This window comes from Lasioglossum baleicum, unplaced genomic scaffold, assembly GCF_051020765.1.
Source record: "Lasioglossum baleicum unplaced genomic scaffold, iyLasBale1 scaffold0021, whole genome shotgun sequence".
Classification (NCBI taxonomy): Eukaryota; Metazoa; Arthropoda; class Insecta; order Hymenoptera; family Halictidae; genus Lasioglossum; species Lasioglossum baleicum.
The window spans coordinates 4,142,450-4,166,723 of NW_027469081.1; the positions used below are offsets into that span (position 1 = coordinate 4,142,450).

Consider the following 24,274-nt stretch of genomic DNA (forward strand, 5'->3'; position numbering starts at 1 on the left):
GTCGGTGATCTAACTGTGCGAATTCATCTAATTGACGAATAGCTTTACCATTTTGCCGTAGACGGCAATGTCAGCATACTATAGATATAGATGGTTATAGGTTCTGCTCCATGCTAAAAGTCGATGTCGCCTGTCCATGTTTATATATATGTATGTACATACTGACAAACGTGGTGGCAAAATCTCTGTACATTTTCTACCACTACGCGTAAGACTGAGATGTTCAGTGATTTATATCAAATTATCACTAAACCTACCGACCATCAAAATAAGTGACTGATATGTATAGTACTATAAAAATAACGAGATTATAAATTTATTTATATTTTATACGATTTCTACTATAATATATACTGGAGTAAAAAAATATATTCAATAAATTCCCATGAAAACACCGTTACAATTTCCATACAGTAGGACCTCGATTAACCGGATCCCGATTATAAGCGATTATATTATGAAGGAAAATAAATTTTCAAAAATAAAAAATTTATTTTGGAATAAAATGTACATTCTAATTATGTCCCTCTCGGGTCTCAATTATTATATCCATCAGGCCTTAATTTGTACGGGCTGTTTGTCTCCCGATCAAGCCGGTTAATCAAGGTCCTACTGTAATTGTCAAATAAAAACTCTAAAATGGGTCACTTAACCCCTCGTGGTAGGTGTAGTGTTAAATAGATTCGCATTTGTTGGGGAATCGATAAAAGGAAAAAAGAACATTTAAATTCGGTTTGCAAGAAATTCTGAAAAGTTCTGTCGATTTTCTATTCGCTTTTAGATGAAAAATTCAGAAGCGTTCAGTTAGGGGTTGTAAAATGTAATCCTCTCAGAGGACTTGCAATTCTCTTCAAGTTACAAATTAATAATTTACAAAATCCGCAAGCGGTTTAAAATTCATAGTTAAATCAAAGGATAATTGATATGGGAAGGGTGGACGGGGTTGAAAGCGATTCGATAATTGAGACGATTTCTAGAATATATTGCTATATACACACTTTAATAACCAAAAACAAACATTACAGTAATAATATTGTTATTAATATAATATTATGTAATAATAGAATCGTTTATCAATTGTAGTGTAAACACTAAAAATCTTGCTTCTTCTTTTATTGGAAAGAACAATGCGTTCGCTTTGCCTGTTTATTAATTAATATTAATCAATGATCGCCGCGAAGCGGCCGCGCTTGCGACTCGTTGGGCATCGATCGCTGTGATGTGAAGAGAACATTTTTATATTTTCTCGCCCTCGAGAGGATGGGAGAATTCAAAAAATGAAAACGCTTCGCGGAAAACTGGCGATTCGAGGAATCCCGTTATTTTTCCCGTCGATCCCGTCTGTGTCCGATCTTCTCTCGCAAAGGATCTAGCACGCGATCGAGGCCGAAAAAACCGTCAGGGTTTCATTGTTTGTGTTATAGCGCAGGCGAGGTATTTCGCGAGCGCGGCGAATCGCGACCCTGTCTCTCGTTTACCTTAGAATAATAAATATTATAGTGCAATATCTAAAAAATCTGTCTTTTTTATGCAACTTACACATTCAAATACAAGTGTACTTGAAAAATTTACAATCGTTATTGCCCTTACAAACATTAAATCTCTATTCGAGCGGTGGTAAAATCCGCGATCCCTCTTTCTCTCTCACTCTCACTCTCTCGCACGCTCTTTCAATTTCTCAATCTCTCTCTCTCTCTCTCTAGCTCACTCGCATCTCTTTCTCTCCCTCTCTCGCTCTCTCTCTCTCTGACCGCTAAAAAAGAATGTCGATTGAAGATCATCAGTGTGGTGTGAGTGCGTGTGAGAATAAAAAAAGAGGTGCAGCTGCTTCGGCTGTTTTAATGATTACGAAAAAACTTCTCCTTTGTCCCTTTTCTTGTTCCTGTATAGGTAACAGGCAGGTCCAACGTGTTGCTCCGGAGAGCAGTTTTCGGCGAGCGAAGAGCGAAACAACGATCAACAACAGCCATACATTCGAGAGCCCGTGTCAGGATAATCTGTGAATAGATTCTCGCGAGAACTGGACCACTTCGCGGTCTTCATGGATTTCGCTCTTGGCGATCTTCTCGATCTAAGAACGCTCTTGCTCGCGAAGGCCCCAATTGGACATGCCTACTGTTCTCGTGCGCTATGCGTCCAGGATCAGTCCAAGCCGTCCGAACACGTTCCACGAACGAAAACAAGTAAATCTCTAGCAGACGAAGGCTCGGTGATCTTCATTTAAAACTGATTTTTATAGAACCATTGTGAACGTAATCATGTATACAGATATTAAAGGTTTATTTCACTTAAACAGGGCTAGATCCAGACTCCGGATGTTTATGGAAAATAGAAAGTTTGCGCATCAATTGCAAGAGCCAAATATAAAAATTTCGATTCTTCGTTAACAATTTTAAAAAATGTGACGAGAATAATATATTAATACTCTTAAAGTCTTTTAATATTTCCAGTGTTTCAAATCGCACTTTGCTCGTTTTTCTTATAAACGCAGAAAATCCGGAGTCTAGCCCAGGGCCGGATTAAGCCAGCGCGGGGCCTGTAGCAAATGTTACCAGGAGGCCCTAGGTTTTGTATGATAATAAAATAATATCCAATGAATGACCTTTTTTTTTTGTTTTAGAAAAACTACCTTTCAACGGTAGCCAGTGCTGTTACACAATTTTGCCCGTAGCATTTGCTACTTCTGCTATTAGGCTTAATTCGGCCCTGGTCGAGCCTAGAACGGTCTGAGAATATTAGAATATTTCTTAACTTTCCGTTTAATCGTTCTCTTTCATATCGAAACACAGAACGCGTACAATTTAGCTCGAATTTTCCAGATCACTCACGAAGAGCCCGCGTTTGTGTGTTTCTCATTTCAATTCGCAGACGTGGGTGGGACTTACGCGAAAATTCCGAGACACACCGTGCACGTACAGTATTCCCTCCCTACAATCACAGCCTATCGACCTCGTTCAGACCACCTTGCTATCGGCTGAGCATTGACTGTCGACTGAAAGGGAGCAGCACAAAACCAGGTGGAATCGCGGAATCGGATCTGCTCCCGTTATAGTCTGATCGTGAATGCCGCGACTATGGGGAGGCAATACCGTGTACGCATGTGTGTACGTGTGTATCATCCGTATTTTGTGTGTATGTATGTGTGTGTGTGTGTGTGTGTGTCTTCTGAACACGCACGAACGCAGCTTTCGACTATTTCTCGATCGTGCGTGCCAAACAATCTCGGAAATGTGACGCGAGTTGTTCGTTCTCACGCATTTTCTCGACATCTCTCGCCAATGTTTCGGCACTTTTTGGTCGTGGATAACTGTTGTCGGGCTATATATCCCTCTATACGATACATAATATACATATTATATGTACTCGCTATAATACGTGTATTATATATTCCGTAATTATACCTGTCGGAACGAGTAATCGTCGTACGGTAGCTTTAGCTAACATTCAAGTAACACTGACGATTAAAAATTACAATGTTTTTTTTTTGTCTGGTCGTGTGTCTGTCCTCTGCGTTGTGTGTGCACGTTCCTCTTTTTCATGCCTCTCTTTTTATATACACGTAGCAAATCGCCGAGTAATCCGAACGTGAATGGGTGGACAACACAAACGGTCTCGCGATCGTTTCGACCGTCCCGGGAATCGATCCTCGACCGTTTTTCGCGACCATATGCAACGAAACATCGTTCGTTTAAACGTTTCTCTGTAGCGGAGGATCTATATCGTCGACGACGGGTCCCGTCTCTCACGGGGAAAACGAGAAGACCGTCGTCCCTCGACGCGAAATGAAAAAAGTCGCGGAAAATAACAGCCGCGAGAATAATCGAATTCGATGAAAACGTTCTTCTCAGCGGAGGAGAGGGAACTTTTGAGCAACCGAACACGTTCGTTAACACTAAACCTACCACTGCTGGCCAATTGAACGGTTTTATATTTTTCTACAATTATCGAGATTACGAATGTTGCATACGTGGACATTCGAGAAGATTTCTCGTGTTGCAATAACTAGACTGCGAATGTTAATGCATTTTCCAATTTTTGTGGACAAATTTGAAGAAAGTGGAATGCAATAAAATGTTGTCTTTAATGGGAACAGCCTTTGTGGATTCGAAACAAATAAAAACTGTACAAAATTCTGTTGAATTTTATGTTCTAGCCTTTCTTTGAAGATCCGCAGTCTAGTAAAAACAATTGCACGAGACCTAAATAAATAGAACCCTGTCATTTTCAGAAGTTAAAACGTTTTATATTAGGCCTGTTACTTTCCTCGGAATGATCGAAGATTTTCAGGCTTCGATTTTACAAACTTTGAAGGTAATAAGAATCGAGGTTTCGAAAGGTTTTTTAATATATTCACTGTTTCTCAAATTGCACTTGCTCATTTTTGTTATAAATGCATAAAATTCGGAGTCTAGTGACGAGAATCGAAGTTCCGAAGCTTGGAATTAAAGCTTTCTTTGCTGTGTTTTATTCTCTGTGAAAATTCTGTCTAATCTTTTTATTTATACTTTTATTTGTCAAAAATATCGTTGCACAACATGAAACTCGTAAGTTACACTTTCATACGATTCGACTCTTCGAAGCTTCGGAAACGTAACAGCCCTACTTTCAATCGCTTTTAGAGCTCGGTAGATTTAGTGTTATCCCTCCGTGTGCTATGCCGGAGTGATTCGCGACACTTAGATAAGGGTACCCACCCTAATCCGAAAATAGAACGAGACCCGGTTCCGAGCCATCGTCTTATATCGGAATAAAATGTGTATTAGCAAAATGTATCAATCGAGAATGACTCTGGCATAGACCTAGAACCCGCAGTAGTCCTAGGATTAGAAAATTTAAAAAAAAAAGGAAAACAAAGAACAAGATAATCATCGTGAGACACTGAAACACCTTATTCTACTGCATCCGATTGATCTCACGATGATCTCCGGTTAGCAACTAATCAACAACTTATCGATTCGCATAGAAAGTATCGACGAATATAATTATACGTAACAACATACGCTGCGAGAACATTGCTTTCGAGTGTCGCCGGTTGAACAGTGGACAGTCGTGCCAATCGCGCTGTGATCTCTCTCGTCGAACTTCCCGTTGACTTTGATCGTCACGGAAAAGGGTTATCACTAGACTGCGGATTTTTATGCAAAATAAAAAAATGTTCGCATTGATTGCAGGACAGAGGAGCCAAATGAAAATTGTATCCTTCTTGTAATCATCCTATTAAGCTGAAAATAATACATTGATGTCCTTAAATATTTTTAACATGTCCACTGCTTTAAATTGTACGCGGCCATTTATCTCATAAATGCATAAAATCGGCAGTCTAGTTATCGCAATACGCAATTCGCCACTTTCAGCAGCTTCCGACGTTCGAGAGGTTCGACGGCGAACGAAATTGCGACGTGTTTGGCAGGACTGCGCGCTGAGAGAAACAATCTATCGAATCTCTAATCGAAAATTCCATTGAATTCGTCAATACATCATAAATTAACCGGTGGTTCGAGTCAAAAGACGATCGATAAAAAACAATTTATAGCACAGTCTATGTATAGATGTGATCTCCCTGGGCCGCGAGTGATTGCGTATCGGTTATTGAAAACCGATGGACAGGTGTTAGAAATTTCCTCCTAGCGCGCACGATCGAGAGCGACAACGGCGACATTGGATTATCGAGAAGAACGGAAAACGATGTCCTCTTTCGAGAGGGTCTGGCCTCTCTCTCGTTATTCCCGTAAACAATGGTTCGGTTCGATCCTCAGGGTTGCCGGACACGTATGATCAATCGGGGACTGACCATATTCGTTCTCGACAGCTTGCACGGCTGCCAGATAACGGGGCGATGCGTTTAGCAGTATTAATGGCGATTATAGTTACAGTTGGTAGCGGTAAATAGTAGCGTTAGCAGCAGTAACTGGCGATACGAATACTCTAGTTTCTAGGATGTACAGGACGAGGGAAGCTGGGAGGAGATCTCGAGTCGGCACGATGGAAAGAAAGGATCAAAAAGGATCTTCGATCCTTTGTCGTTCTCTAGAGCAGAGCTGGTCAACGTGTCTGTTAGCGGGCAAGATGCTCATTCTGCTCCATTCAGTGTCAGTGGCGACAATGCGTGTGGCAAATAAATGCAGCCTTGCCCGCAGGGGCGTGTCTTCGAGTCCGCCGTTCTGTGTACGCCCAGGGCAAGAGAATCGCTGCCCGTGCGGGCAGACGCTGAACAACTATGCTCCGGAAGAGTGCTGGGTACGTTTGCCTCAAATCAGACAAAACGCGAACGCGACGAAGGTGCGCTTTCCACGGAAGAAACGTTGTGGTGGAGGAAACAAGCATTTGAAGGGCCCCAACCGTGCCCAGCACAGCTCTAGAACAGGGAGTTCCAACTTGCAGCTCACTTAGGTTCTTCCCCCACTCTTAGACTTCATCGTTACCGTAAAACTTCATACGTAGTAACGAGAAGAAGTTTGACCCAATGGTGGGACCCCGTGATTCCCGGAGGGGAACAAGTTGGAACTCCCTGCTCCAGAGGAAAGTTGCGTTCCGCGATTGGCCCATCGGTGGACACGAAGAATACTGATCGAATCGAGTCATCCTCGAACTTGTCGAACGTTGTGGTGGAGGAAGCAAGCATTTGAAGGGCCCCAACCGTGCCCAGCACAGCTCTAGAACAGGGAGTTCCAACTTGCAGCTCACTCAGATTCTTCCCCCACTTTTAGACTTCATTGTTACCGTAAAATTTCGTATTTACATACGTAGTAACGAGAAGAAGTTTGACCCGATGGTGGGACCCCGTGATTCCCGGAGGGGAACAAGTTGGAACTCCCTGCTCCAGAGGAAAGTTGCGTTCCGCGATTGGCCCATCGGTGGACACGAAGAATACCGATCGAATCGAGTCATCCTCGAACTTGATTAAACAAAGTGCAGCTGTGTCGACGCGAGATCAACTGGAAGATCGGGGGAGAGATCGAAGGATGGATCCACAAAGTGCTCGTTCCTCCAGTTCCGAGTGTTCGAGATGGAACTGCGACGAGACCGGTCGTGGACCGAGAAATTACAAAGTATCGGGGGATGGAAAACCATGAGAACAGTAGGAGCGAACTAGAGTCTGATATGTAGACCGACTTTTTGGACCAGGGTTAAACCTGTGCGTCATTCACGAGTCTACACGCCTTGCCTGCTACCGTGACGACTGGTCGTGACCGATCGTGTGGATCAGTGACACCTTCGCATGAAAGATCACTGAACCCCGTTGGTCATGCTCTCGAATGAACGTGTGTGTGTTCGAAAGATATGTGTAACGTCGACTACAAAGGTATAGCGTATTTTTTTTCTCTCTTTCTCTCTCCCTCTTTCCGTCATCTATCTACTTCGTTATATATACTAATATATATATGTATGTATATACCAATATATATATTATTATATATGCATATATATATAATATATATATAATACACCTTTGTATTTTCCTCTCTCTCTTTCTTTCTTTATATATATTTATATATACGTTCTCTTTCTTTCTCTCTCTCTCTCTCTCTCTCTCTCACTCACACTCACGCAGTCTCTACGTTTAAAGCACTCTCACGCCGGCTGAGACGATCACATGTGAACACTCGCAAGCCTGTCCTACATGTACTGATGACGTAGAATACAGCTATATAAATTATATCTCTTATACACTTACGGTAATTGTATATCATTTTTTATATATACACATATGCCTCTATATGTATATATGCGTATGTACAGCATCGCGCGTGTGACAAGCGCCGCGTGGAAAACACATCGTTCGCACGAGTCGCGAAACAGTTTTCATCCTTCCTTGGGCACCTTCTTGTTTGTCCCTCGGCGTGTCTCTCTCGCTATTCTTCCCGGTTTCCTTTGATCATTTCCTGCTAGGATAACCGGGGGGAAAAGCGTTCACTGACACGGGAAAAATAGTCCGCGACCGTTCGCGACAGTGTCTCGAGCAAACACGCACACGCTCGACACCGTATGCGCTGTCGTCCCATATATATATATAACAGCTGTCCCCTTTCCTGTTAACCAACCATGCTTGCTCTCTCGTTTCATCCTTCGACTCCCTAAGAAAGGCTCGTGTGTCCCTCTTTCTCTTAATATCATACTCTCCTGCGATCCTAACTTACGTATTTGTCTCCGAGGAGTACCGGTTTATTTTTATTTCCTCTCTCTCTTGCCCTCTTTTCTTCCCTTCTTTCTCGTACAAAACGTTACCCTGGAATAATATCCTGTCGATCCGTCGCGAGGCAATCCCTCGATCTTTCACCGCCAGTCCATTCTTCGCCGAGTACTCGCAGTCCTCGCAGAAATCGAATGGAAAGTTAGCCGTATTCTTCGACGATTTTTGAAAGAAACTTGCTAGAGAAGTTCAATTAATAAGTAGGTTAATGTCCGACGCCATTTTTCTTCCCGAACGTAATCTCTTTTTACTATAATCAATTTAAATCCGATCGTACACAGTATTGTATACTAATTCTGGCTTTTTCCGGGAATGAAACGATCATCCCGGAAGCCGACGGACAAAATGGCGCCTGCTGGCATCCTAAAAACCATTAATAACAATACGAATTTGTGAACAGAGCTTGTTTCACCGAATGTAGGTCGCCGATGAACAATGAATCGGCCTCAAGTCTAAAAATACCCGTCTCTTGAAAATTCAGTCCGAATAAAACATCCTCCGTTCGATTAGGTTCGATCCAGGCATAAAGCCGGTGAAATTACGAATGAAAAATTCACGGTCAATTATGGCGTGTCCGAGAGCTGTACAATGCCCTCGAGGCAACCTGAAATCATGGATCAACATCGTCGGTGTTAATGGATCCCGAATTATACGATCGATTCCCCCGCGACAATCGACGGTTCGCGTTGATTCCGCGAACGAGAAAACTCACCCTAATTCCCTGTGCTCGCAGACCTCGCGTAATCGTGTCCGCACATACTATACAGTGTATGGCAGCCCCTATGCGCACATATACATACAATTATTATACTTTTCGCAGCAACACGTTATAAAAAGCGATGCTTTTCGCTCTCTTACCCGACGAAACGCTTTTCTGAAAGACGCAGTCGCGACGTTCTCTCTTTCTCTCACTCTCTTTCTCTCTACACATTTTCCCTCTTTCACAGATTCACATCTTTCTCTTTCTCGCTTTGTTCTTTTTTTGTAAAAATTTTTATTTGCATTTTTCTCCCCGTTCGCATTGCACACTACGCATCGCTTTGTTTCACGTTTACTGTTTTTTTTTTCTTCTTCTTCTCTTATCGCTCGCCTCTATTTATCTCCACGTTTTTTATTTCCTTATCTTCGCACATTTTTTTTTTTAATTATTTTCGTTAACCGCGATAAAAATTTAAAATACTCGTATTACACGTAAGTATTTATGACCCTGTTTTCGTAAAGGCTTTTCAACATAAGTCGTTATCGGCCGAGGAATAATACGGAAAAAGAATGACACCTCGTAGATGAAGAAGAGGGGGAAGCGGGTTGTTGATGTGTGACAACGTGGTTAAAGACGTGATCGGATCTGAGTTTTATCGGTGCCGGGAGGATCCGTGGATCTCTCTCGAAGACTAACCGGAAGTGGCGACGTAGAAGCACGTAGAACAAACTCCGAAATCGATTGAAATCTCGCGTTTCCGGCTTCGGGGAGCATCCACACAACTACACCGCGGATGTTCGCGAATGCAAAACCGGACCGAGCCGGTTTAGAATTTGTGCAAACATCCGCATATCAACGACTACTAATTCTAGAGACCGCTGCTCAAACTAATCAGTGGTTCGCCGGATAGATAAAAACATCAGTGGCATTGCCTACACGAAGTGTATGTTGGAGATATTCGCCAGTAAATGCCCTGTCGAGTATCGAGAACTTGTTCTTAAATCCGGGGCGACTTTCTCATTGTTTTGAGCAGCGTGTGGAGAACAGATATGTCAGGAGACTCGCTAGAGAGTATTAAAAATACGTCGAAAAACTATGAGATCTGGAATTTTGTTCTTACTATACGAGAACACTGTCCGTGGTTGGATCGATCTGGTCCTTCGAGGTTCATTTATTCAGTGGTGGGTGGTTCAAAAGCTTATTTCTCCACAAATTTCGCTTGATATTCAAACCTAGTTCTCAGTTTTTCATTCTGATAGAGATTCTTTGTGGGAGACTGGAAGATCTTTAGGTTCTTGCGTATGTGATCGAATCGATCTAACGGCGCCGTCGATAAAAAAAAGCAAATCTAAATATACAACCGGAGATTTCAGGATAAATTTTCAAAGTTCGCCTAAAGAACTTCGTTGTTATTCAAGATTGTGTTCTTGACAATCCCGCAAAGAGTATGCAATTCTTTTCACCCTAACTTTCGTCTCCAACGCTTTCCACCAGCAGCGAGGGACAGTTTCCTTCCAACCACAGCATCCGCCGTTTCCGAAGCATGATATGCACACGAAGATATGCAAACTATCCCAGATCCTTGGACGCCTAATTTCAATCGTCGTTTAATTCGTTCTACGCGTCACACCGCGCAACAATCGACGGAATGGAAGAACAAAAGGTAAAGGAGATCCCACGAACGGGGGGGAAGTGAGTGGTGAGTGAGTGTGTTGTGTCTGTGTAGATTTTGGCTTTCGTGAACGGAAGCGGGCCGCCCCGTTATCTTCTGGATAACGCTTGACGATCTTTCGAACGGATCGCGAGCATCGACGAAGCTCGCTAGAGAGCTCGTGCTATCGTACAATTTTTCTCTATTAATCCCTGTCTCCCGCGCCCAACGAGGCGTTCTTAATTTACGTACGAATCGGAACTGCCGTTGGAGAGAACGCGATTATCCTTGCTTGTGTTCGTTCGCTCGATTACGTACGAAATGTCCTAACACCCTTTTACTCCAAGCCGTCGGTCCCTCCTCCGGGAGAAATTCTTTCGAAACTCAGGAATTCCGTACACGACGTCAATTTGGCACTTAAAATCCTCCCGAGAATTCGACCAGAAGATCGGCGATCCTATGACCCCCTTTTTTTTTTGTCAGCGACACGGAGAAGCTTGAACCTCTCCTACCGTCTACGTTTTACGTCCTGGAAGACAGAGTTGGGCAAATTTCATTTCGAATAACGAATAACGATTTTATTCGCTGATAAATTATTCGTAGCTTACGAATTACGCTTTATTCGTTATTCGTTAGTCACGAATAAATCCCGGGACTTCTATTCGTTATTCTAAATGACGGCAGCGAATAAGAATAAAAGCCGAGAATAAGCGCAGCCGGCGGCTGGCCGCTTTTGAAGTAGAAACTCGTCGGCGACACTCGACACTCGAGGCCCTGATAAAATTTTATTCGTAACTTTTATTCGCTGGGAATTCGAATGAAATTTCATGTCCAACTCTGCCTATCGACAGATACAGCGAGTCCTCGACTTGCGCGGATTCGTAGAAGCGAGTCAGAAAGCCAATTCCGAACTGTGAAATTCGTTTTTCTGTACAGCGTGTTTTATTCGTGCTCAGCGTAGAAATATTCAGCTATGTGCGAGTGATGAATAGACAGCGAATTTTTAGGCAAAATAGAAAAATTGTTTGCATCGATTGCGAGAAATGGAAACCAAATTGAATTGTTAATTGACATCTTCAGTTTTGAAAGATATCCCAACAATTGTTGAATCTCATCTACTCGATTTTACTAGAAACGCATAAGATCCGCAGTTTATGATCAATTTTCCGTGAACATAGTGTTAACTTTTAATTATTCAAGCATAAACAAAGGTGCCGTCCACGCTAGAAAATACCAATTTTGCATTGGAGTAGTTATTTTATCGAATAAGGAATTAGCCGCGTAAGCGGAGGACTCGCTACTCCGAAATAACGGCGAATGTGAATGCAGAAAATGCCGAAGAAGACTCCGAAACGAAGTTCCGAGATCCCTAAACTCTGTCCTCGTTCGATCGTATCCCGGCGTCGGAAGTAGCGTAAAGTACATCGTATAAATATTTATTGCTTGTCGAGGCGCGTCGAACCTGTTCCGCTGTTAAATTAGAAAATACCACTAAAAGTCCGTAAAAATTTACCACTAGGATACCACTAAAATCGTCCGACTTAATCCTACTACGAGACAGAAGAAACAGGACATTTCGTACGTTTGTGATCAGCTCTGTTTCTGCCCGATTTCTCGTGTCGATCGTCCCGCTGAATCATCCCGGCAACGGTGAGAGAGAGACAGGTGGTGTCTCTAAGTACAAAAACCTAAACAGTCGGCACACGAGAAACCGGCCCGGACCCGTCGCGTTCGTTTTACTCGTAAAACGGCCGCGCGGCGATTTGGCACACGTGACACGTTTCGGTCCGCGAGAATTTACCTAAGCTTGGCACGAAAGTTGAGCCGCCCGCTGGAACGAGTTTCCCCGCGATCCTCGGTCGTTCGATCTTGTTTTGGCACACGTAACAACGGAAAAACCGAGAAACGAAATTGGGTTACAGAATGATTCTCGCGCGCATCCATGCTACTCTGCGATTCTCTTTAGTCCCTCGGTATTATTATCGGTTCCATTGTAAATACACTTCTGTAAATTACACTCCTTCGTTCTTTCGCTCGTTCTCTCTTTCTCTCTCTCTCTCTCGCTCGCTCGCTCGCTCGTTCAATCGTTACAGAAAAATATGCCGTTGAGAATCTCAGGCGTCCGCCCGATCGCGCTCGACCCTTTTTCCACGCGCCCTTCGGACGAGAACAAAAAGGTCTTGCCCTTAATTTTCGCGCCCCGCCGGAGTAGAGCGCGTGCTCAATATCCTATAAAAACTAAGTTATTTCTTAGCTGATTGCCTTGCGTTACGGTAAGGTTGGGCGCTCGATCAGGATCCGTCGCGAATTAATTAAGACACGCGGGTTCCATCGGCTGCCATATTCAAACGCTCTTTCGGATCTCACGCAGATGTTCTCTAGATAATAGAACTCAACGTTTCTACGTTCGTGAGTATAGTATTTCCTCGTTAGTGTCTTGTTCGTATCCGATAGCGTCCAACGATGCGGACGATGTGGAGTCCTGATTGAACAAGGTGATAACGTGCATGGAAATGTCTCTTCGGATGAGTAGAAGGTTGGCAGCACTGCAGAAGCTTATTATAGTACTCGGATCTTTTTGCTCGCCAGTCTCCATTTGACGTGGTTCTGCCGTTTGCACGTTCTGCCTCTTCAGGAGCCTCGGAGGTGTGACCTACTACCCATCAGCATTGCTACGTACAACTGATGGCCGAGTGAGAAGAATTATACTGAAGAGGGCAAACAGAGGCCGTGTAGAGGAATATCTACACGCTTAGTAGCCTTCAAAGTGGACCACCTCTTCGTCGAAGACTAGTCGAAAGAAGATGACGAAGGGAGTCTCTCAGAAGCTCCAGCCGATGGTAGAGTAAGGACCCGATGGTTTGAAGAGGATTGGAAATTGCCAACCGATAGCGAATGTTCAGCTACTTGACACTGCCTCTCTGATTCACGCGACGCTAACGAGGGCGAACTATACGTCAGTTATTTTACGTCCTTTCGCGTTACAACTCCATGTCCTTTGATCTTCAATCTACCCCTTACAGCAAAGTTCGTTTTTGTGGACGTGTACACTCTCGTTCACGAATGCTGAAGCCGTTCGACGAACAGAAACGAGTAGATTCAGACAGTGTTCTACTCTATTGCACGATAAATATTGTCTGCAGGACTATCCTCTCTCCATAGTCATTCGAAACCTTGTTTCTTAATGCCTGTTCGCATTTCACATCGAGTCGTAACGTTTGCGAACGGAAAAGTATACGCATCAGAATGTTTTTTCTTGTTCTTCAGCAGTGTTAGCCTTCCTTGACGAGGTTGTTCAATGTTCATCTTCGCGTTTCTCGTACAGGCGGACGAGTCTCGACAAAATATATGATCAGGCAGAGCCACGTTCGAATGGAACCCACGGTGCTGCACAAAGTGCAACGGATCCTCGCCAAGGCCCGCGCAGTAAGGATAAGGCCCCTGCACTAACAGATTGCTCTACGCCACAACAATACGATTGCGTTCCTATCGACGTTGACGCGCGCAACGTCCTCGCTTCTTAATCAATTTCGTATTTTTTCTTGGGCAAATGACGAGACGAAAGGGGGTTGGGGGATGGGGTGATCGGATCTTGAAACTCCCCTGTCGATCGGGGAACCAAAAACGTAGTTGACGTTCCTCTCGAATCGAGCCACTCGCAGTTCACGCTCGAACACCGCTTGGAAAGGAGCAGAATTACGTTGCGGGTACACGCGTGCTATAATCAAAGATTGAGCCTGAGCATTTTCCACTTTGGTCCTCGGATCAAATGCAGATCTCTTCAAGATGATCTGCATCTGGATCTTGGATTTTGGCACACGAAGTTTCCAAGTGACCGTCAGTTCTGATTCTACTTAATCTCCGGTAGAACGTTAATACTAAACTTCGGAGAGTCCCGCGAGCTTCGTAGAACTCTTATCAGTGCGCAAAGCCCCGAATGATCGTAGGGTACGATCCAAGTAGAAAAGTACTAGGAATTGTCTACAATTTCGAAGGATATTTTATAGATCACGAACTGCTATACAAAAGTATTAAATACCGAATGAAGAGGAGCGATGTTGTGTTGTTTGAAACTCCTGGACCCGGATAGTCCCTGGCCGGCTAGCACTAAATAGCTCCCAGGTCACTCTGAACTCCGGATGGCGTACGCCAGGACATGATAGCAACGTTCAAAGTTCAAAGTATCAAAGCCGACCAACCGATGTTCGCGAACTGTTCGTGGTAGCTGGTCGTAGCTCTCGAGTATACCTCCTCGGAGCATGATCTCGCACGGTGTGTACCCGCAATAGAAGATCCTTGTCGATCAGCCGATCCCTCTGACGCGGCTCCCTTTCGCCGTTAGCTTTCCTTCTTTTAGATACGAAACAAATTACACTGGATAAAGACGATAAACCTTACTAGACACACTACGAAGAGTCGACTGATCGAAGTATCTACGAGATTAAAGACGTCCCGAACAAGTATACAATTAATCGATCTCTATTCGAGAGTGACAATACACGCCGAATAAATATGAGCTTGCTTATTAGGAGCAAAAAGAGAGGTTAATTATTCGTATAGCCTAGTCATATGTGTCGCCGGATATGCTTCTGGGATTCATTGGAAGAGGAGGGTGTTTTTTATCCGTGATCGATCGTTCTCGATTAAGAGACACGATCTACGCGGGGGTGGTTGTCGGAACCATCGCGGTTGGTTCGAAGCTCGGTGGGCAGTGACGACATTCCGTTGCCTTCGGAGAATATAGACACTGCGACGAGAGACGAGAAGAAACGAATTATCATCCTCGCACCGACCACCGTTCTCCACGTGGAACATCGAGAAACCGAAAAGTTTTGCTGGGGGACTGTGCTCGGAACACTGGGGGCTAAATTGGTCACCCAAATTTTAACCCGCGACGAAACTTCCCTGCGGGAGGACAAACCGTGTGCTCTCCACCCTCGCGCGGGCGTGGTCTCCTTCTATAATAATTAGACTGCGGATCTTTATGCAATATAAAAAATATTTGCATTGATTGCAAGACACAGGAGCTAAATAACAAATTCATTCTTCTTTTAATTATCTTATTACGGTGAAACTAATACACTGGTGGCCTTAAATCTTTTTAATACCTCCACTGTTTTAAATTGTACGAACCCATTTTTGTCATAAGTGCATAAAATCCGCAGTCTAATAATAATTTACTTCCGAAACAGCTCGGACACACACCCTGCTCCTCGCTGTGATTGTGGATATTAGCGAGCGAGAGTCAAAGTGTAGACTTGCAAATGAATTCGATGCGTTCGAGCAAATCGTATTTTATTAGCGTTTTTAGGAAACAAGAGGGTCGGTCTAGCAGCCGGCACGATCAACATTGGCTTTCCGGTTTTCGATACATCGATTTACATCTTCTGCTCCCGAATGTTATAAAATTATCCGACGTCCCTCTCTCCCTTGACAATGATCGTACAGTTTCGCGTAATTTCGTGACACTATAGGAGAGCACACGTGTGTCTGTCAACGTCAATGCAAACGCGCGCGGCAATCGGCTCCCGATGACAATTCTTCGCGTAGAACGACCCCAACAGGTCCCACGGGCTTCCTTCGAAGCTTCTCGACGATCGAGGAGGATTACACGCACGCGCGCACGCGCACGATTCGTCGTATCGTTAACAACAACGGAAAAAACGACAAGGAAAAAGAAAGGAAAATCTTCTGAAGTCTCCTCTAACGCGATTAAGTTCTATTTTTCTTCACCCTTTCTCTCCCTCTCTGGCACACAGTCTTTTCGGTTTTTTGTCTCTATTGTTTCTTTCATTTTCTCACGGTTCTTTTCTTCTTTGTTCTCCCACACTCTCACTCTCTTTCTCTCTGGTCACATTCACTCTGTCTCTCTCTCTCTCTCTCGACACACACACACGTGTACGCAATTACACACACTTCCGCGAACACCGATCTATCTCTCTCCCCGGTTTTTCTCCGCGATGTGCCTTAAAAATTGTCCTTAACTACTTACTAATAATCGATTCTAATCACAGCAATTATTTATTGTTGATATACACAATCATACAGCGTCTCTCGCTAATTAGATTAACTTACGTGTGTGAGTGTGTGTTTTCATATTTTTTTTTTCATTTTCCCCTCTCTTTTATCGAAACCTCGACACCTCTAGATCGCTGTCTGTTTCGTTTCATCCTCGTTTCTTTTTTCTTGTTTTCCGGTCTCTTTTCGCGTCTCTGTACGAGCAAAGGCTATAGCTTCTCGAATGACCACGACGACAGTGACGTCGTTTCCGGTCCGCGAAGTCACACGTTTTACGTTTAACTTTGTTCTCCTCTCGACTTTTATTAGTTTCTTGTTGTTGTTGTTGATGTTGTTCTTGTTGTAACGTTTTTGCAAACGTGCTACGTCGTTATCGTGCGATAATTAGAGAGCGGAGGGGCCAAGTGGTGGTAATTATAAGGGTGGGGGCGAGGGGATTGCGAATGAAGAACGGGGGACGCGAAGAGTTGACGATGACGAACTTGATGACGAAGACGAAGAGGACAACGAGAAGATCCTGCGGTTTTTTTTCAAGGGAGCCAGGAAGATCCTACGGTTCTTCACCTGTTTTTATTTTTTCCCCAACGCTTCTTTTGTTCGGTCGAATTTGTTTTTTTTTTCTGGAAGGGTGAGAAAAGAGAGAAATGCTTCGTAAAGAAACGGCAATGTAATCAAGCATCATTTTTGTTTCATACTTCATTTTTTTTTCTTCCATCTTCTCTTCTATTTTCATCGTCGTCGCAACCATTTAAATTATATCATAAATAATAATATATATATATATATGTATAACAGTACAAATAAGTTAGCTCTTAAGTTAGCATATAAAAAGAAAAGAGAGAACAAACGAATATCGTGTACCTAGTGATCTGTAAATAAAAAAGAAAGAACACCATATACCGTGGGGATTTGAAAATTTACCGTCCGAGTTCGCAATTCAGAAAACATTGTCTGTGAATGGAGAATGTCTCGTGGAAAGGAACGGAGATCGCAGCTAACGAATGCAGATTTTTCGAAAAAATCTGCTACCAAAAACAATCCCCACGGTATATAGTTTCACGTATATTATGTATATGTATATATATATTTTTTTATATTTATATATACGTATATATATATATATGTATAGAAATAGAAACGCGAATATGTTCCTACGCACGTATAAATAATTATCCGCCGACGAGTAATCAACTCGCGAGATTAACAGGCGGCGCCTTTTCGTTTTTCGTCGAGATGGAAGCTCATCCGGGCAGACGATCGAACAACCGATTGAATATTTTCTTCGAGCGAATCGGAAACAATAGAAAAAAGAACGAAATACAAAGAGAAAAGAAGATCGCGTTCGATCGACGATCGATACGGAACGCGCAATAAATAGAAAAATTAGAGATAAACGAACACGAACACGTTGAGAATCGATGAGAGTCGAGACGAATCAATAAATATGTACAACGAGAGATGATTATAGAATATTTACAAGATCGAATCTCGCGATAGGTTGAAGCAATTTTGAGCGAACTTAACGAGACGATGCGCTTGATCACAGAAGCAACGATGAGATTAACGCGACAACGCCTTTATATTGCACGCTTCGATATATCGAACAAAGAAAATGAGAAAAAACATTTTCGGCGGCACGACATTGTAAAGTCGATTCCTCTTGGAACAAGAAACATTGCTTCGATGCAACCATTTCGAAGATGGAGTCAACAGCTGGAGACAAACTCAGCGCTCTTCGTAACATAGAATAACCGTTTGAAACAATCGATTAATTTCCAGCCGGACGGCGGAAGATTTAAAATAAAGATCGAACAACCATTTGAAACAATCAATTACTAATTTCCAGCCGGACGGCGGAAGATTTAAAATAAAGATCGATGGCAAATCTCCGGTTCAAACGAACCGGAGGTCACGATTGAAATGAATCGCACGCGTCCCGAAGACAAAATGGCCACGAGGAGGAACCATTGCGAGACGAGCAGATGATTTAGAAGCGATTAGTTAATTATCTAATCTTACGATCGAGCCGCAGGACCTCTAAATCCGCGTCTCCTACGAACAGATCATCTCCTATGACTAGAAAACCATTGCCATCGCTATAAATTCCTACGAAAAGAAGACAGTGAAACTGTGGCCAGGGGAGTGTCGCGACGGCTAAATTTGCTGAGTCTGTCTTCCGGTCGTCCCTTCTGCCAGAGCGCTGTCAAACTGGCAACGAAGAGTTTTTCCCGCTGTGTTCGCTGGATACTTCGCGATCGAAGTGCCCATAGGGAAATGATTTTGAAAGAAATTGTAAGACTCACCCAGACCTTCCCGAGGAACCAGAGTCCCCAAAATGATTTTAAAAGGAGGTCTGCCCTCGAAATTATTTGAAGAACGCGACGGAACGAAGGGACACGCGAATCGCTCGAAGGTTTGGAACACATCGATGGAAGCACGTGAACACTCGTCGTCTGGGCGAAGCGTTTTTCCTCCGAACGTTTCGCGCGTCTTTGGCACAGATATCGGAAGCGATCATCCATCTGGACAGTCTTAGATTCGCCGTTTCCCCGACGTTGCTCTAACAGTCTCTCGAAAGGAAAGACCAGCCGGAACGGAACACGTTCCGAACGATCGAGAACCTAGGACCGCCATCGAAGACAAAATTTGGCTAGAAGACACTGAACTTACCCTGCAAACAATCAACCGAGAAAACGATCGGCTCGAATATATATTTATACAACCACCGTCCGCAAGCTGCAGCGTTCGCATACGTGCACAGAGGAATAAATTGTTCGCCGATAGTACACTACAATTGTATAAAATCTTTGCTCGATGCGTAACCATCGTGCAGTTGCAATAGTTTTTAAGAGGATGAGAGAGACATCCAAACATTGAGAGTCGAAAAATATAAGAAGCTTTGGAAATCCACAGAAAATGTTTTCGAGTGTTCCTTTTAAGAGAGCAGCTCAGAAATGAGGTTTCCCTAATTTGCATAATTGGCCAGCAGCTTGCAGAAGGTGCGAGATTTACCTTGGCTACGAAACAACATCTTACCAGGATGCGAATACAAAGCGGAGGAGGGTGTAGATGAATTAGGTTGATGAAGAAGACGCCTCCAAGCTGGAATTCTCTCCGCTAATTGTTTCTCCGTTATATTTGAGTCGTATATTAAATATATATATATATACATTATATATATATATATATCATGAATCTATATATATAATGTATAATTATTTATATTCCACGTAATAATTTGCTTTGTTTCTTCCACGGAAGAGCGTGTCCAGAGACGGCTCGACTGGCTTCGATCACGCGAGATCGTGTTCTCGCGATCCCTTGACGATCATCCAAGAGAACATGTTTTCAGCCAGAGCCAAGGCGACGCTGGCGCACGCCACAAACTTATTTTTTCCCTTTCCGTGGTTTCGTAAAAAGCTCGGCCCCGGCTCGCGAGAACGCTCGAGAAGCTTTTCGCGGGAGCCGGGACGCGGCGCGCTCCAACGGTTCACTTTTCAGAAAACGAAAACCTCCTTCCCCTTTTCACCGTCAATTTTGAAATCGAGTCTCGCATGCAAAAACTACGGAACTACGTAATTACCGCGCGCGGTTCATTGTCACTTTTCCCGCGGCATTCCGCGCGAACGGGACCGTGTTTCTCTCTCTCTCTTTCTTCCTTTCTCACGCGCGTTTCCTCACCGCGGTCAACCTGATTCGCCGAATGTGAATAGACAGTGTCTTTCACGTTTCACGGATTCCCGACGAATGAACACCATCCCCGGGGAATGGGAAGCGTCGTTCTCGACTCGTCTCCGACTCCTGAAACTAACACTTTGCAGTCGACGTCACTCGCGGCGCTCTTCAACTCGCTTAATAATTAAACGAATCGCGTTTTCTCATTTACCGAAATGATCGAATGTTTCCGCGTACGGTCCCTCGAGTCAAGATAACCGCCAGACCTCCGATTCCTCGTCTATTGCTCGCAGAACTGAGACATTCCGAGTTTTAAATATACAGGACGAAGACTCGAGGTCTGCGGCACTCTAAATATTTGACAACGATCGAGGACAGTGTAAAAACTTCTTAAAATTCAACGTTTACATTGGAGAAATGTAACGAATAAAATAACGTGTTAAAATCGACAAAATCGTCTAAGAAGGCATACTATAAAAAAATAAAGCAATCTGGTTTAGAGAACCAGCAATCTCGCCTTAAATACCTTACAGATTAACTAAGACAGCGAATAAAAATAATATTCTACCCTCTACAGAGCACTTCAAATATGAAAAACGTTTAACAATGTAAAACAGGGAAGTCGCTTCCCTCGGAATTAACAACAAAATATAACAAGAGAAAGCTCTCGAGCTTCTCGTATTTACAAATTACTAAGTCGTCGTTAGAAATCATTAATTTTAGCAACGACTGCAGCCTGCGCAAAGCGGGAGTTTCTTACTCGATCGAACTCGAACAGGTTCGGGACAGGTCCCGACGCTTCCCAGCATCCGTTTCAGCCAACCAAGATGGCCGCCCACGGTCCGCAAACCCGGCGGAACACCGTACGATAGAAAAAACGCTAACAACCGGCCTAATATACATTATTCAGCGTCCTTGTTCACACATTCAAGATTAATTAATAATTATAATAATTCTCTCGTATTTCTCTCCCGTCTCGTTATCATTTTGTTTTTTTTCTCGTTTTAAATATAAAAATGAAAACTAACGTATCTTTGGCTTGTTCCCTTTACCAATCGGCAGCAACCCCGGACGGGCTGCGGCGAGCATCGTTATTATTTGTTTATTTAATTTTTTTTTTGTTTGTTTGTTTGTATATGCTTGTTTGTTTAAATATCTTTTGTACAGGTTTTGTACACTCGAGTGTGGATCCGTGTACGCGCGTGCGTGCCTTCTTCGTCTCGAGTTTTTTTTTTCTCGCGTGTGTGTTGAGCGCCACTTTCTCTCTCTCTCTCGCTCTCTCCAAGAGAAATATATAATATAATCCCTTAACTCTCTCTCTCTCTCTCCCTCTCTCTGTCATCCTCTCTGCGTTTCCATTCGTCCCTCACACGTGTATATGTATTTACACCTCTGCCCCGTTTTCTGCGACGGGAGAGCGCGCGCACAATTCTCGCATCTCCTCCTCCCTGCGGTTGTGTCTGTTTTGTGTAGATTTGTATCTCTGTGTATGTGTTTCTTTTAATACCTTCCTAATTTATAGATTACTCGAATCTGTCCTAACGACGGGACGACGCGTACGTCTTCGTCAAAATGTGTCTGTACGTATAATAATAATAATATACTTTTTCTCCGTGTTCGCTTGTCCTTCCGTATACGAGCGTGTTTCTCTCTCTCTCTGTGTGTGTGTATGTGTATTTTTATGATGCGTGTATGTACCGTGTCTCCCTCTCCCACCGTTCTGTTCATATATATATATATATATATATATATATAGAATATATATATATATGAAGGTATATATATTTATATATATATTTTTTTTTCTATAGAGATTTCTGTTGTTGTTGCTTTGTTTTGCAAGTGTGTCGATTAGCAAGCTGGATGAACACATTGCGTGGCCCAGCCCCAGATGCCACTGACAGCTTCGCGTGCGTCGTGACGCCCCGCGTCCTTTTTTTTCGACGACGACAACGACATACGTGTGTGTCACCACAATTAGTGGATCGGCGACTTAACGATGTGGTCCGGCGGGATGAAGTGGTACGTGGGTAGCGCCATTCTCGCCGTTTCGTGCGATATCCTGAAACAGAATTGGCCAAGACTGTCAGACGGGCTCAGCTCATAGCTTTATACCCTAACTCCGCTGGCCGAGGGAGCCGACACGAAGACGCGACCCTAATCGCTCGTTTCAATCGTCGTTCGCACACTTCCCGCGAATCTAGTTCCATCGAAACGGATGTTCTACGCGAGCCTCGCGAACACTGAAGGTAAATCTTGACAAAAGGGGGGACCCAAGTCTATACATTCTTCGTTTCTCCGTAACTTTCGTTCAATTTAGATTTCAAGTACGCTTTATCCTCGTACAAGCCGCCACTGAACTGGATCCAGAGTTGGGCAATAATCAACTAATATTTAAAAATGACTGATAGTCTTTTTGAATGTTTTGAACTTCTTGATTAGTTAGTGATAACTAATTAATAATATTAATGTACGTTAATCGCACAATAGTGACTGATGATTAAAGATTGATGGCTGACCATCAACTACTAATTCACTAATAAGCAACAGCTAACGATTGCTTAGAGCTGTGACTATCACTAACTAATCAAAAAGTTTAGACTAACGACTATTTTGCTACGACTAACATTCAAAAAGACTATTAGTCATTTTTAAATATTAGTTGATTATTGCCCAACTCTGACTGGGTCCCCTTTTTCGTAAATATTTACCACACTGAAAACTGAACAGCGAAATTAGAAGAAATATGAAAAGTTTAAGGACGAATTCCACTGTGTGACACTTCAATTAATTTCTTAATTTAGTTATTGCCTCTAAAGAGTTGATCGTTTTAATAAGATGGGACCAATATTTACTGTTTCTATTTTAGATTTCAGCTGTTCATGTCCGTCATAAATACACAAAATCCACAGTCTATCGAGGACGCAAGGGGGACAACGTAAAGAGGGTAGTTCCGCGACGAAATAGAGGTAGAAAAGCTTTTAACCGAAATTTATCGCGCGGACGTCGAACAAAATGCTGCACACGGTTGTTTGCTGATGAGATTGAGTCGACTTTTAAAGCTGTACAATTTCGTCACGCGTGTTGGCCGTAGTTAATTAACCCCTGACGCGTATACAAGTTTAAGCTTCTTATGCGGAAACGACGTTTTTAGCGATCACTGTTTTCCAGACCGTGTATACCAGCAGTACTTAAACCACCGGTCTTCTGTCGCGGATGCGAGAGTCTAGATTTAGCCCCCTCTCATGATTCATCAATGTCTCCTAATTGCTGGCTCCCCTTGTCACGGAGTTTACGTAATGCGGGAATTACTCGATTTTACGTAACCGCCGTTCAATCTTGACTGTAGACTCTGTGCTTGCGACTTTTGAATATCTAATTTTAGGCCTTTTATTATCTTTATCTTGATCAAACGAAGGCTCGAGGTGAATTTACAAACAAGCAATTAATAGCAGGACTTTTCTAATAACAGTTCCTCTCTATTCCTCCAGCGAAAGTAAATTACGTTTGTGAAAAACCGTGCAGCTCTACAAACTTTGAATGGGTCAGTAATCCACGTCGGTTAGCAAATTTCTTCTTAATCCGCGTGAACATTCCGTGTACAACCGCTTTCGAACCGAGCGAAAGTTAATGAAATTCAGAGCGTAGCGGTAGCGGCGAAAAAGATCCCCGAAGATTTCCATATAGATAAGATAACTCGCGGAGGAGTCCAATTAAAATCTACGGATCTCGAAACGAGCGACGGGTTGCGATCTTCGCCTCTCTCTTGAAACATGCGTCGGATCTACGGAAGGAGATCCTCGGTCTTCGTCATTCACCATCGACTTCGGCTCGTGCGTCGAAAAATCTTCCGCGAATTTCTATCCATGTAAATCAAACTGTACATACAGTGAAACGAATTGATGTTCGAACGCTCTAAAAAAGACGGTCACTTTTTTAATACTTTACTATACGATATGAACTTTTTCGGGGAGGTAGAGCAATTACTTTGCTACAGGATGTGAACAGAAATTTTTTCAATAATTGCAATTGATCGGAA

General features: G+C 43.2%; 1 protein-coding gene across 6 annotated transcripts in view; it reads right to left on the reverse strand.

The window, feature by feature from the left end:
- Window positions 1-979: 979 nt before the first annotated feature.
- Mub (poly(rC)-binding protein mub) overlaps window positions 980-24,274 on the reverse strand; it is a 267,810-nt gene continuing 244,515 nt past the window's right edge. For all 6 annotated transcript variants that reach the window (XM_076444774.1, XM_076444773.1, XM_076444772.1 and 3 more), the window contains one exon: window positions 980-22,297. Coding sequence is in view for 1 of the 6 variants with exons in the window: in XM_076444777.1 (XP_076300892.1) it covers window positions 22,213-22,297 (85 nt within the window). In the remaining 5 variants the exon portion in view is untranslated. The remainder of the gene's footprint in view (window positions 22,298-24,274) is intronic.